At 51.8% G+C, this 13,468-nt stretch overlaps 1 protein-coding gene across 2 annotated transcripts; it reads right to left on the reverse strand.

The window, feature by feature from the left end:
* Window positions 1-132: 132 nt before the first annotated feature.
* Window positions 133-13,377, reverse strand: KPNA6 (karyopherin subunit alpha 6). 2 transcript variants are annotated; one of them, XM_072355188.1, is made up of 14 exons: window positions 13,238-13,377; window positions 9,048-9,274; window positions 8,315-8,410; window positions 7,934-8,033; window positions 7,569-7,663; window positions 6,968-7,099; window positions 6,682-6,770; window positions 5,597-5,696; window positions 4,794-4,957; window positions 4,218-4,296; window positions 3,715-3,840; window positions 2,985-3,112; window positions 2,530-2,708; window positions 133-1,531 (listed from the first exon to the last, which is right to left on the reverse strand). In XM_072355188.1, the coding sequence occupies exons 1-14, from the start codon at window positions 13,239-13,241 to the stop codon at window positions 1,347-1,349; spliced, it is 1,704 nt and encodes a 567-aa protein (XP_072211289.1). In that variant the 5' UTR covers window positions 13,242-13,377; the 3' UTR covers window positions 133-1,346. The 2 variants fall into 2 exon arrangements, with proteins under 2 accessions (XP_072211289.1, XP_072211290.1); XM_072355189.1 differs by having other exon boundaries at window positions 136-1,531; window positions 9,141-9,274; window positions 13,238-13,374.
* Window positions 13,378-13,468: the final 91 nt, after the last annotated feature.

Genomic DNA, 13,468 nt, shown 5'->3' on the forward strand with positions numbered 1-13,468 from the left:
AGGCGCCGCCCCGCGCCGCCGACCAATGGGCGACGAGCAGCCGCGGGGGCCGCCGGGAGACGGCGACGAAGAGCGGCAAGAGCCGCGGGACTACAACTCCCGGTACGGCCCGACCCCACAGCGCCGCCCGCCCCGCACACAGACGCTCCGCACAGCGCGGCCGTTACTCGCAGCTTTTATTCCGTCCGGTCACGGTCGCGGCACAAACCGGACGCGGCCCAAACCCGACGCGACGGGCGCGCAGGCCCGACCCGCCCCGCCATTCCCGGCCTCGGTGTGAGAACGGACCAGCGGAGCAGCCGGCCCCGCGTTAACGGACGGGCTGAGCTCGGCCGTGGTTTCCAGGTCACCGGCCCATTTGCTCTATTTACACACGGTACAGAAGCGCGATCCATAGTTTCCTCTGGAGCCCCATTACACAAATAACTACCTACAGGTCGTATAAAAATACAGAGATTTGGTTCTTTTCTCCAAGGGAAATTTACACGTTCCGACTGTGAGCGGGGGGGCAACCTGAAAACTCAGGCCTGGCACCGCCGGGTTCATCCAGCACAGCCGGGTGGGATCCAAGTAGAGCTGGAGGCGGCTGTCGGTGCTGGGCAGACCCGCAGCTCCACCACAGCCCGGCATCCCGCCCCTCGTCACAGCTCTGGGGTCCGGGTGCTTTTATCCTTGTAAATGACTAAAGCCGTTCTTCAGGAAGCAAACAAAACCAATATCTGACACGGGAAGGATCCTTCCCACTGAACCTCTCCCCTCTTTGTCCATGTTGCTGTCGGCATTAACACCACGTTCAGCGCGGCCTGGGGAATCCAGCCCAGCTCTGCCGGGACTGTCCGCTGCGAGAGGAGCGCAGAAAGGCCAGGGCTAAACTTTGCTCTTGGCAAATTAGAGTCTTTAATAAGAGTAACATGTGCAAAAAAATTAAATAGATCAACCCAGGTTTCCAGAATGATTCCTGTCAGAATACTCGCTTTCTATCTCTGTTCTTACCCAACCCGATGCTGAAACCTCAATTAAGTACCCGAGGTAAGAAGTGACATTTGGGAGAGATCACCACAAAGAAAAACAAAACCCAAGAGGTGCAGTGTGTCACCTCAGTGTCCTTCCTCCACCCAGATGCCTGCTTTAAAGACACGTATGCAGCAGCAAAAAGAAAAAAAAACGTGCAAGACATCCCATTTCTTCATGAGGATAAAGCACTCTTTCTAGTTGTTGGAAGGAAGAATTGTTTCCTAACAGGTGGAGTGAGCGTCCAGCCTTCCGTCTGCAAGGAGGAACGGGATAAGCAGCTTCTCCCAGTTGCTTTCTGGCAAATTTGTGGTGGTCTTTTTGCCCGCGGCGCATTATAGCTGGAAGCCTTCCATAGGGGCCTCTGGTTGCTGGAAGATGAATTGCTGCTGGTTCTCATCTACCTGGGGAGCTAAAGCAGAGTCATCCTCTACTCCAAAGTAGTGCTCAATCAGGTCGAAGGCTTTCTGGTAGATCTCTTGGTTCTCGTGGCTCTGCAGGAACTCTATCTTATCCAAGCCTTAGAAAAGACAGAAGCGCAATGTGATGAGACAGGAGATGCTAACGTTCAGGCTGTCCCAATCCATCCTCCACCCTTCCCTCTATTCATTGCTTGTCTGTGTTACGTGAGCATTGTGTGAGCAGCACCGACAGCTAAAGCTAACTATTCCCGTTTCTCCAGAGCTGCCTGTGGATTTTATCTCTATCAGCAACCATTAATCTTTGCAGTTGTAGGTTCAGCTGATGCAGTTAAGCAGGAAGTCTCCAGCAAAGGACTGCAAGCACTGAACTGGTCAGTGAAATCTGTACCACTGGCTGTGAACAATCCAGCAGCTGCAGGGGAAGGAAGCAGGGCCCGTCCCAGCAGCCTCCAGCAGAAGGGCAGCAACAGCTTTAGCTGCCCTAATTAAATCCACTGCTGAACGGGAAGAATCCAAGCACTGCGCACTGAGGAATGTCAGGAATTATTCTTACGGGAGGAACCAGGACACACAATGTAACAGTCAGTGAGAGGGAAAGGAAAAAACCATTAAAAAAGACACTGACGGTATACGGGGCATTTCAGACCAAAATAGGAGCTGTTCCTCACAGCATTAGGAACAGGACAAAGGCACCAAATTAGGTCTCTCCAGGGAAAAGCTACGTCTCTCTGGATTTCTGTCATGCATTTGCAGTGCACAGCTGGGGACAATTAGACAAATCAAAGACCCAAGAAGTGGGTCTTACTCAGCTCCGCTTACATTGATTAATATTCCCAACAGTGTGAGCCGCAATTATCAGCCTGGCCTCTGGGTCTAAGAAACCTGGATCACAAGTACAGTAGTGTTCACTTCCTGACATTATCTTATGCTGTATTGTAACCTCTACAAAGTGTGATCTATTATTGGAACAAATACCAGCTCATCTGGAGCACACGCAGCCCCTTCACTCATCAGAAAAGCAAACAAAACTAGCAGACACCTTCCAGTATATTCTACTGTTTTCAAAGTCAGTGGCACCGAGGGCAACAGAACCTACCATAGGCCTCTTCTATCATGCTGCAGTACGGGTTGATGCCTGTCCCGCCCTGGTTGGCCTCCTGCTCTCCAAGCCTCAGGATGTTCTCCAGGCCGTTCAACGCCACCTGAACAATCTTGGAGTCCATGACAGTAAGGAGGTCACAAAGAGGCTTGATGCAACCCAGGTTGACCAGGTATCTAAAAGAGATGACCGGGAACATTTGCCTTTCAGGACAGCAAGTACCACCACTGCTCAGTTATAAAGAACAGGGCAAGTGGTTCAAGCTAAAATAAATAAGTAGCTCCTTCTGACATCCAGGCGATACTGAAATTAAGAGCAGCAAGGATCTAATTGGCTTGGTACGCATCTCTCCCCTGGGGTTCCCCAAATGAGTTCCTCACTACTTCAGCAGGTCCTATGAAGGAAAGGGAAATGTCTGCATGCATGGCAGCTCTCAGAGCCACAGGGAGTACCTGATCTGTTCAGGAGTTCCTCCTGACGTTGCATTTGTGATAGCCCACGCTGCCTCCTTCCTTGTACGGAACTCTGCCTTCTGTAAGATTTCTATCAGCACTGGGAAGATGTTTGCATCTATGACTGCCTGAGGAGAGAGAACAGCAACAAGTGTTTGAACAGGCACCGTGGTTTCTAAAAAGGCTGTTGAGCACCTGAAAGGAACCTCTACTTCCATTCTCCAATTCAGCAAGTACTTCAAGCTATTACCTGCAGCGATTCCTCCATTACAACCCTCAGCCAAATCCCATTAACACACCACAATCGAGTCCATAACCAGCACAGCAGATGATCCCTATTACTGCATCAATACTGCAGGAATGCTTTCATCATTTATCTGCCTTTGTACATTGGTCATTAAAAGGATAATTAAAACTCAACAACTAAAGCCTTTCAAAGGAATACTTCTAATTGAGGATGGAGAAATCGGGGCTGTATCTCTTATAATGACCCAACCTGACAGACTCGTTCCAGCCCAGCCTTTGTAAGTACAGTTAGCTTCTTTTTTTAAGCTCATTTGGCAGATGGATAGAAACAGCAAGTCTGCAATAATGTCAGAGCAAAGAATGCACAAGAAACCACCCCAGAGCATCAGATAAGGGAAAAAGTAGCTGAAAAGATCTCGTTATCAAGGGTGAACTCAGAATCTAGGATTATTATAGGTGACCGAGGGCAGACTCGATGCTGTACCTGTATCTGTGCTCTGTTTCCTGCTGTGATGTTAGATATGGTCCAGCAGGCTTCTTTCCTGATTGACTCCTTGGGACTACTTAATAAATGCAGGAGGCAAGGCAGGGCTGAACAGTTCAGAATCACCTTTTCAGAAAGAAAACAGGAATTAAGCCACCCATGTCCGGTAGAGCTAAATATTCTGCTTTCACACACTGGGTTTGCTGTACGGGCACCGCGTTTCTCTCCCTAACCTTTTAGGGAAGAGGGAAGGAAAGGCAGCACTGTGCAATAAAGAAACATATACTGCTCCATCTCCTTTGCATCTCAAAACCACACTCTTCTTTGCACCAAAACAACATTGTTTACAGTATCAAAAACCCGGGATGAGCGAGCGTTCTGGTAAACCTTGGTTTTAAGAACTTGCTGCAGATACATAAGAGACATAACGCCCAGCTTCCACAAATCATTATCAGGAGTTGTGTTCCCTTCAGCTGCACCTGTAAGGCCGCCCCGGCCCTCACCTGGGTCTGGATGTCGTCTCCTGTCACGATGTTGCCGACCGCTCGCAGCGCTGGGGAGGCCACTTTGTAGTCGTTGTGCCTGCATGAAAGATGGCACAAGCAGAACCAACAGATCAGATCACATGAGTCTGGGTGCTTATGAGACCTGCCCTGCAGTCTCCCATCTGCATTATTTACGTTGGATTGCGCCCTCGGCTTAAAACTAACTTACAATACAGGCAGTGCTATCCTTTACATCCCAGCTTATCTAAAGCATAATTACAGATCTCAGTATTTACATCCCACTCCTGATCACAGACTGTGTTCATTGGTGCAGTACTCAGATCTCTCTCTATTTACAGTCCAGTCTAACTATCAGCCTGAGCCTGTTTGGTTCTTCCTAGTGAACAGATCTGCCTTCTCTAAGGCCAATAACTGCAGCTCTCAACCCACTTCAGACCCTCTTAGGTAACTGCTCCAGCAGTCAGTTAAGGCTCCCAGGACCTGAGTCCCACAGCCACAGGGCAGGGAACACTCATGTGTTTTGATATGAGCTCAGTCACCTGCTGGGCTGAGGCAGCAAGACAAGATACTTACATTAACAACTCGACCAGTCGCCGACACACCCCCGAGTCAATAACTGCTTGAATTTTCTCATTGGGACCATCTGATAAATAGGAAAGAGCCCAGCACGCATCTGCCAGCAGGTCAGAGTCACTGTTGAATAATAGTCGGGACAACACTGGCAGGCAGGGAGATACCTACAACAGTACCACCCCACAAGGTTAGTCACACTCTGTTCCCCACCAGCACCTTCACAAACACCACGTGGCTGTGCTGGCTGGAAAGCCATTCAGAGCAGAAGCCACCAACAGTTACACTTCCAAGTACTGTCAGTGTATTGATGTTTACACTCAATATTTTCCCCTTCCCTGTAGGCTTCCCAGCTCTGATGAGCTCACTTGCAATTGAAGAGCCAGAATCTTTTGTCAGCACCACTGGAGCACCATGGAAGGGGAAAGCTGCTATGTAGCTACAGAGGCCTTATCCTGCAGTATCCAGGCAGCTCAGAATTGAACTTGCAGTCGCAATTTGAGCACAGTTGCAGACTTCCACAGTCCATAACAAGAAGGGAAGCCCACAGTACTGCATGGAAGTTCAGGTTTGCCCCTCACCCGGGCTAAGCTGATGGGCTGCCAGCAGAGCCATGCATACAGGCTGGCAGAATATTACACAGGCACTCAAACATCTGCTGAACAGTAAGATCAACCTCAGCAGGAAGAACCTGGCCCTTCTGCCTCCCAGAACGCCCTGCAGAAGTCCAATGGCCAAAAATAATTGAGACAAACCTTGACTGGGTGCCTCTCCTTCCCCTCTGCCAACAAGGCACCTGCTCTCACCTTATCAAATTCAGGTGGCGGACTCTTCCCTCTGCACAAGTTTGACAAGGCCCAAACAGCATTTCGTGTCATTGTCAACCTGGTGGACTTGGTAAGGAGCCTGAAGAGACAATTACCATGAATTATATCCTCAGCACAGAGCATAAAGTTGCTGGAAATCAGCAAAGGAAACAAGAGAAAAAAACCCTAACAATTGTAAGGAAGTCACACCACTGTTCCATTTGCTGCACTGTTTGCCACCTGAGGCTCCCAGTTAAAGCACGGAGAGAAGCAAAATGCAGCTGCTCCTAGAATAACCGGCTCATTTCCTAACGCTCAGTGACACAGAGCAGGAAGGCAAACTATGTGAGATAAGTTGCAGAAGGAAGTGCAAGAGAATCAAATGCAGTTCCACACTCAAATTCAGCCCAGACACTCGCACCCCAATCTGAGGTCAGATGGTTCTCAGTGACCAACTGACACAAACCGCCGTCCCTCTACTCTGCAATGAGGACAGCACATATACTGTGATACATCCTGTGGGCTGAGAAAGGCAATTATTGCCAAAAAGGGACTGACAGGAGTACAAGTTGCAGACCAGATCAATTGTGACAAAGCAACATCTTGCCAAGGATGAGCTACAATAAGCAATTATTTCCAGAGCAGTGAGAGTACGCTCTTAGCAGCCATATCTGACTGGTGAGAACGTACCACACCTGAGAGCTCAGTGATGTGCAGACCTGCTCCCTTTCCTCAGTGCTAGACAAGTCCATTCAGACCAGCACGTGAAATCCACAGCACAAGCACAAAGAGCAGGCAGTTTGAGGGACACAAATGGCAAGCCCTGTGACTTCAGAGAGCCAAGCACACTGCAACAGCACCCGCTTCAGATTCAGAGCAGTGTAAAGGTTTGTGAGAAGGCATGTTATCTACCAAGTCCCACTATGAATCAGACTTGTCTGAGCTGCCAGTTTATCATCTGGTACCAATAGTTGGATTCCCGTTATCACTTTGCTAGGGAATCTATTTGCCCAACTCGAATGTTGCTCTGCTGCAGTACAATGGGACTTCAAGAACTGTATTGGCAAGTATTCATGGCTACTCACATTAACAAGGGAGGAAGAATAGCGCAGTTAAGGACATAATCTCTACACACAGAGCTGTCTCCAGCAATGTTCCCCAATGCCCAGACAGCCTGAAAGGAAATAGCAACAGTTTTAGCATTCACACAGTTCCTGAACAGAGGAAGAAAAAAGGTGGTACGCTAAGAAAGCACTTCCCTGTGACTCCAAGAAACAGGCTTCAGCTTGCGGGCTGCAGCCAGCTGCCACACTAGTCCCTCATTTTAAACACTGTCAGTCCCCTAACCCCAGTGTACGAAGTGAACCTTACCTGTTCTTGAACGTCCTCAAAGTCAGAGTTTAACAGCTTTATAAAGATAGGAACTGCCCCGGCCTCGATTACTATTTTTGTCTGTTGGGAAGTTCCTGATGCAATATTCGTCAGTGCCCACGCTGCTTCAAACTGAGAAAAGCAGAAATGAGAGGAGCATGAATAAAGCAACCCAGATGCAGCAGGATATCTGCCACTAAGTTTCACCACAAGCTCCCTTATCTGCTATTAAAAACGTTGAGAAAGCAAGCAACCCCATACTCATGTGACCATTTTCTAGTATGAAGAGCAAAGATGCACAGCCCATAAATACGCAGAATGAAAAGTTCTATTCAGTGCAACCAGTTCCAGCACATTTATCCCGTGGCTCCACATAAAACATCAGACATGGAAAAGCTACATTTCCCTCTGCTGCAACTTCCAAGAGCTGAATTTAGCCTAAATTATAACCGCCTTTTTCTTTTTCCCCCCTTCCCAGCATTGAAGATGCTTCACCATACATCACACAATCCACATGTGTTGGGTTCCACACATCACCCATCTCCCATAGCACCCACAGGTTCGCACTGCTCAGCTGTCAGGGTTTAACAGTCCCCTTTACCTGTAGTGTGCAATTTTCACTTCTCTTCAGGAACTCAACAAATCTGTCCACCACTCCTTGAGTGTTTATCACTTCGTCTATTGGAGGATTTGGCTCTGAAATAGCAACGCAGTGTCAGAACAGTGCACAGGTCTCATGCAGGTGAATAACAAGCACAGTCTACTATTGACCCGAGCGGTCTCAAGCCGTACTGAGCACGGCACAGCAGCTCCCCAGAACAGCTCCCAGTAAAATTCATCCAAACTTAGAGCAAGTTTCTAGATTATAGCCTGCCTCAAACGCGACGCTTCTGTACAACACTGCAAGTACACAAACACTTAAAGACAAGGCTGTGTCAGACCCCACGGCAGGGATGGTATCGTTACCTTTAGAAAGTAACTTCCTGAATTTCTGTGTGGTTGCTAGCTGCAGATCGGGGTCATCCGAGAAAAGCATCTCTACCATCTCTCTTGTGATCACTCCCTCCTTAAAGGGTGGAAAGGAAACAGAACAGTGGTTCCGTGTCACATTTCAGTATCACAGTCAAGACAGCCTACCACAGTTCTGTTCTTAGCTCGTAATCCAAAGATGCACTATTTGAGGTTAGCACACACTGTTTGGATCCTGGCACACTTCTCCAGTTGGTTGCAGTAACATTTGCAACGTATTCAACAGCAGGGAAAACAAACAGGTGAAGGTTTGTCAGCTCTATGCAGTCCACAGCACGAGGTCTGAAGGCATGATTGCAACAGGGAAAGGCACCTTACCCCACATGTCGTGGAACTGACATAGGAATCCATAAGGAGGCTATCGAACATGGAGGCATCTTCATTGATTAATTCCACGTTTCTTCTTTTAAAGAGCTGGTGGAGAAACAGCACAAGAGTTATTAGAAAGCAGTATTTGTTTAACAGTCTTCATAACTAGATGTTCCTGCTCCTCAAACGAGATACCGTCAGCCATGAACTAAGTGCAATCCAAATCAGAAACAAGGAGCCATTCATAACAGCCCCACACACGGAGGACTGGCTTGGCACACAAGCCCCAATAATAAAACATGCTAAGTCTTGCCCTCAGATATGCAAATCCCAGCTCAGTGAAACACTGGCATTTGCAAGTGCAGAATTTGGCCTAACAAGTTGGGAACAGCAAGAAAAGAGCAGCTTGTGGGTGATGCAACCACTCAGCCTGAGCCACGTGCATCACCCGGGAATCACCTCTCACTTTCATAGACCTCCAAGCCAAAAAAAATAGCAGCTCAGTGTCCAGAAATAAGTGCAGCCCACACCTCCATCCATCTGCTTGTCGCGCTTCTTGGAGCAAGAGCTCCATTTACTAATGAACAAAACCAAAAACTGAAATTCAAACCAAAGATCTGTGAACAAAACCCTTTAGAACCCCAAAGTGCTTGGAGAGCTGTTCACGTGAGCCACGCTCTGTACCACGTACAGAAGAAAAGAGATCTTAGGACAGCAATAAACAAAAGGACTGCCAACAAACCTTAATGCACAGATCCCTGAAGGTTCCAGTTAGGCAGCAGCACAGTCTTGATTGCGTTAAGGCTGTACACAAGCTAGTCAAGGTGAGAGTTACCTGTTGCTCTCGTTTCTGTTTGCGCAGTTGAATTCCTTCCTCTTCTCTCCTCCGACGCATTTCCTCAGGGTTGAGGGCTTTGTTTTTGTAGCACTTCATTCGATAGTTGTCCTTCGCAGGACTCGCCATGTTGTCTGTGAAGAGGAAAAAGAAGCCCCAGGCTTCTGGTCACACTCCACTCCTCTGCTCAGGTGTCCCCTTCAAGCAGAGGTGCAGGACAGGCGGGTGAAGCAGTGCCTCTCCCAATTAAAACACTGTGTTGGAATGGGATCCTGACATCAGCTCCAATGGTGTGTTGCCATGACTAATATATTGAGTTTATAGGAAGCAGAGCAGACTCACTGTTCTGAAAGGAACCTGGATCCAACTTGACGGCACTAAAGCACATCACCAATGTGAAAAGCTTCTGCCCAAACAGCTTTGCTGTCCCCAGGAGGCCAAGTTCCAGTTCAGCTTCCAGCACCATCTCCCTCATCTCACCATAACCCACACCTCAGCACCTTCCCTGCACTCAGACACCGACCACAGGCTGCTGTGGGCACAAGCAGACAGTCGCTCAGTAACTGCACTAACTGCGGTGCTTCAGAGCAGGCTGTGAGAGCACCAACACACAGAAATATACACGTGGCAGAGATCCAACCGAGCGCGCAGTAAACAGGCCTTTATCTTACAATTCCAGTTAAAAACATTGCAGAAAGATGAGCTGCATGTATCGCAGGCTGTGTTTGTCCTGCCAGATTACTGCAAGTGTTCAGCACCTGACCTACTTCTGCTGCTCCGTATCTCACTAAGGCAGAGCTGCAGACTTGACTCCCAGCACCAACCTCCTCCCCAGGGCAGTGACACGGAGCAGCCAGCACCAGCCCTGCACAGCAGACACCAACTGCTCGGCTGCATCCAGCTGCATCCAGCTGCACTCCCCTGTTCTGGGCACGCAGCTTCCCCAACGCTCCCTCTCTCCCATTCATGACAAAGGCTGCTTGACTTCAGTTCCACGCCCTTCACAGGACAGGAAGGAAGCAATGATGATCCACAGCAAACTGCCAATTAACCCTGAGACCAAACGCCTCCTCCCTGACATCCAGCTGGACACCAGCACCTTTATCTTCTTCCACCTGCCCGCAGCTGCTGCAAGAAGTTTCCCATGAAAGTTTGTGGCCAACCTCATCAGTGTCTCCTCCTTTGAGTCCGAAGCAGCCCAGCCACCCACACTGCTTACACAGAGTCCAAGCCTGACTTATCAGCTGCCTCCAGCCAGGCCGGAGCCCTGCCAAGCTCAGCTGGGGATGCTAGAGGTGATGGAGATGAATGATGAGGAAACACCTTCGGGATTCCGAGATCTAGAGACACTGAACACGGAGGAGACCCTTCGTTCCACAGTGGTGGTTTTCTAAGAGGGACTTCATTCCTTAGCTAAAATCTCAGGGACGTTGCTGTGACAAACAACGGATAAAGGAACACTGCAAATCAAGTTCCTTTGGGCACTTACCCTGCAGCCAACACACAGAACAGCGGAGAGCTTGACTTGGAAAGGCTACAACGTGATCCCCAATAAAGGCTGGTGTGCACGCCACCCCTACAGCCACTATGTTCCAACATGCCCCGAGCTCTCAGCCTTCAGGTTCTTCCCATGGACATTTTCCAGCCCACCATCCACCTCAACGCTCCGACGGCGTCAACACAACAGTTTGTTTCACTCCATTCTACTTCTATGGCAACCGGTGAATGTCACAGACGCCAGACTGCAGCTATGGGAGCTCAGCAGATGCTGTAGGCACCACACTGTAGCAAGTGCAAACAGGCAGAACAGCACAGCAAGCACGTGCAGAGCCTTGACCTGCAGCATTTCGGCACCAAATGTCTGTGCATCCACAGAGCCGCCCACCCTGCAGCGCCCCTTCACAGGAGCAGAAAAGTCTATTTGCAGCCCCAGAGCTGCAGGCAAAGAGCTGAGCCCAACCTGCCTGCACAGCAGCACTGCTGGACAAGGGCTGCAGCCAGCAAGTCCTGCGTGCTGACACCTCTGGGATCAAATCATGGATAAAAACAGCGCACTTAAATCAAAGCCGGGCGTTAATGGAAGTAATTCATGTTGGGAATGATCTCAAGTGCCCCGTGAGCTGAGACTTCCCTCACAGGGATTCCTCCTTTCCACGGATGTATTCACTGCCTGAGGGATGGAAGGAAACAGCAGGATGGGAGCTGGATGGGAGCTGGATGGGAGCTGGATGGGAGCTGGATGGGAGCTGGATGGGAGCTGGATGGGAGCTGGATGGGAGCTGGATGGGAGCTGGGCTCAGTCTGCAAGCCAGCACCAGCTGCAGCATTCGGCCATAGGGCAAATCCCGGCTCCTTTGCACTACGGAATCAGAAACCCGACCTCACTTCCCTGCCATGAGGATCCTCCCACCTCCCTGCATCACAGAATTCGCTTCAAAGACTTTTTCAGCTGCTGATTAAAGCTCCCAGCTGAGTCACTGCAGGAACTCGCATGCCTAAATCAGGACTGGTGCTGCTGAGTCAGACCGGAGGGGCAGAACAGAAACAGTTACACTGAGCTTCACCACGGCCCTTCTTTGTAAAGCCAGAACGCCCCGATGGAGGCGATCCTCCTGGGCACTTCTGGTTCACCTCTTCACCTGCTCCTGAAGGTTACAGCACAGTTACATCACTGCTTTCTTCAGTTGCTTCTTAAGGCAACACTGAGGTTCCATGAAGGTTCTGCACAACAGCAGCCACAGACCCGGTAACTGACCGGGGATTCCCTGCTTCCCCTCTGGGCTGCGCCCGCAGCATCGCAGTCAATTCAGCTGACGCTGCAGAAAGCAAAGCCCAACTAATGGGTGCTCCTCGAACACAGAGCAAACCCAGTCGGCAGCAGCAAATACATCCAAGCAGTTGAACAGCCGCAGTCACAGCCAACAGACACCAGCCAGGAACACAAACTTGTTCTTGGGAGCTCCTTGTTTTGCCTCCCTGCAATTCCCATAGTTCTGCAGTGAAAAGGACCAGGAAAAGCCCCAGAACTGCTCAGATGGCGGAGGGGAAAGGAAAAGTGGGCAGCTCTGCTTGCAGGACAACAAGCAGCTCCAGCAAACGAGCAGCAAGGTGAGGCCGTTCCCCCAGCTGTGTCAGCCCTGCTGCCTCCCTCGAGCCCACCGTGTGCTGTGGGTGTGCTCCGTCCCCCTGCACACTGTGTTTGCTGCACCCAGCAGCGAGCTGTGTGCTGGCTGTGTGCTGTGTACCGGCCGTGTGCCGGCCGTGTGCCCCGCTCACCGTCCATCTCCACCTCCTGCCCGGCTTTCTGCCCGCTGTACGCACCGCCGGGCCCGCAGCTCCCAGGTGTGATGGACCCGGATCGCAGCACGGCGGGAAGTTGCTGCTCCGCCTCCGAGCGGCGCTGACAGCGCGGCTCCCGCACACAGTTGGTGTTTGCTCACCTCGCCGGCAGCGAACGGCGTGAGACCGACAAACAACCGCCGGGACCCGCCGGCCGAGCGGGGCCGTTCAGCCGCCAGAGACCGGAGCGCGGCGGGACCGGGACGGCAGCACCGTGCAACGAGGGAGCGGGGAAAGGAAATAGAACCGGATTGTCGTGAAAGTCGGCGGAAAGTTACAGAACGAAACGAGACACGGCGGGGCGGCACGGAGACAGCGCGGGAACAACGCGGACACAACGCGGACACCGGGAGGTCCCGGACGCCGCCGGAGCCGCACAAGGGGCGCAGAGCGGGACGGAACCGGACGGACACGGAGCGGAGCCTCCGCCGACCTCCAACCCGTGAAGCCTCGCGGGACGCGGCCGGAGCCGAGAACCGGCAGCGGCACAAACGGCTGCGAGCGGAACCGCGGAGCGGCGCCAACAGCCCGGAGCGCGGCACGGTGAGCGGCACCACACACACACACACACACACACACACACACACACACACACACACACGATGAGCCCCGTCCGGCTCGGAGCCCAACGGCCCGCCGGGATGACTCAGTGCGCGGCGACGCCGACGGAGCGCCCGGCAGCGCCCGCGTGAGGACACGACGGCCCGGCCCCGCCCGGCCGAACCCCACCGCCCCGCGCCCGGCCCCGCCGCTCTCACCCATCGCGGATCCCGGCACGGACGCTCCTCCGGCGGCGGCTCCGAGCGGCGGCGGCCACAATATGGCGGCGGGAGCGGGAGGGCGGGGAGCGGGCGGCCGACGGCGGCCGGGAGGGACCGCGCCGAGCCGCGCGCGGAGGCCACGCCCCCTTCGGGAGGAAAAGGGGCGGGGCGATGCCGAGGGGGCGGGGCCGAGCTGGTTCCCGCGGCCGCGGTTCCCGCGTGGATCCT

This window comes from Excalfactoria chinensis, chromosome 22 (genome assembly GCF_039878825.1).
Source record: "Excalfactoria chinensis isolate bCotChi1 chromosome 22, bCotChi1.hap2, whole genome shotgun sequence".
Lineage (NCBI taxonomy): Eukaryota > Metazoa > Chordata > Aves > Galliformes > Phasianidae > Excalfactoria > Excalfactoria chinensis.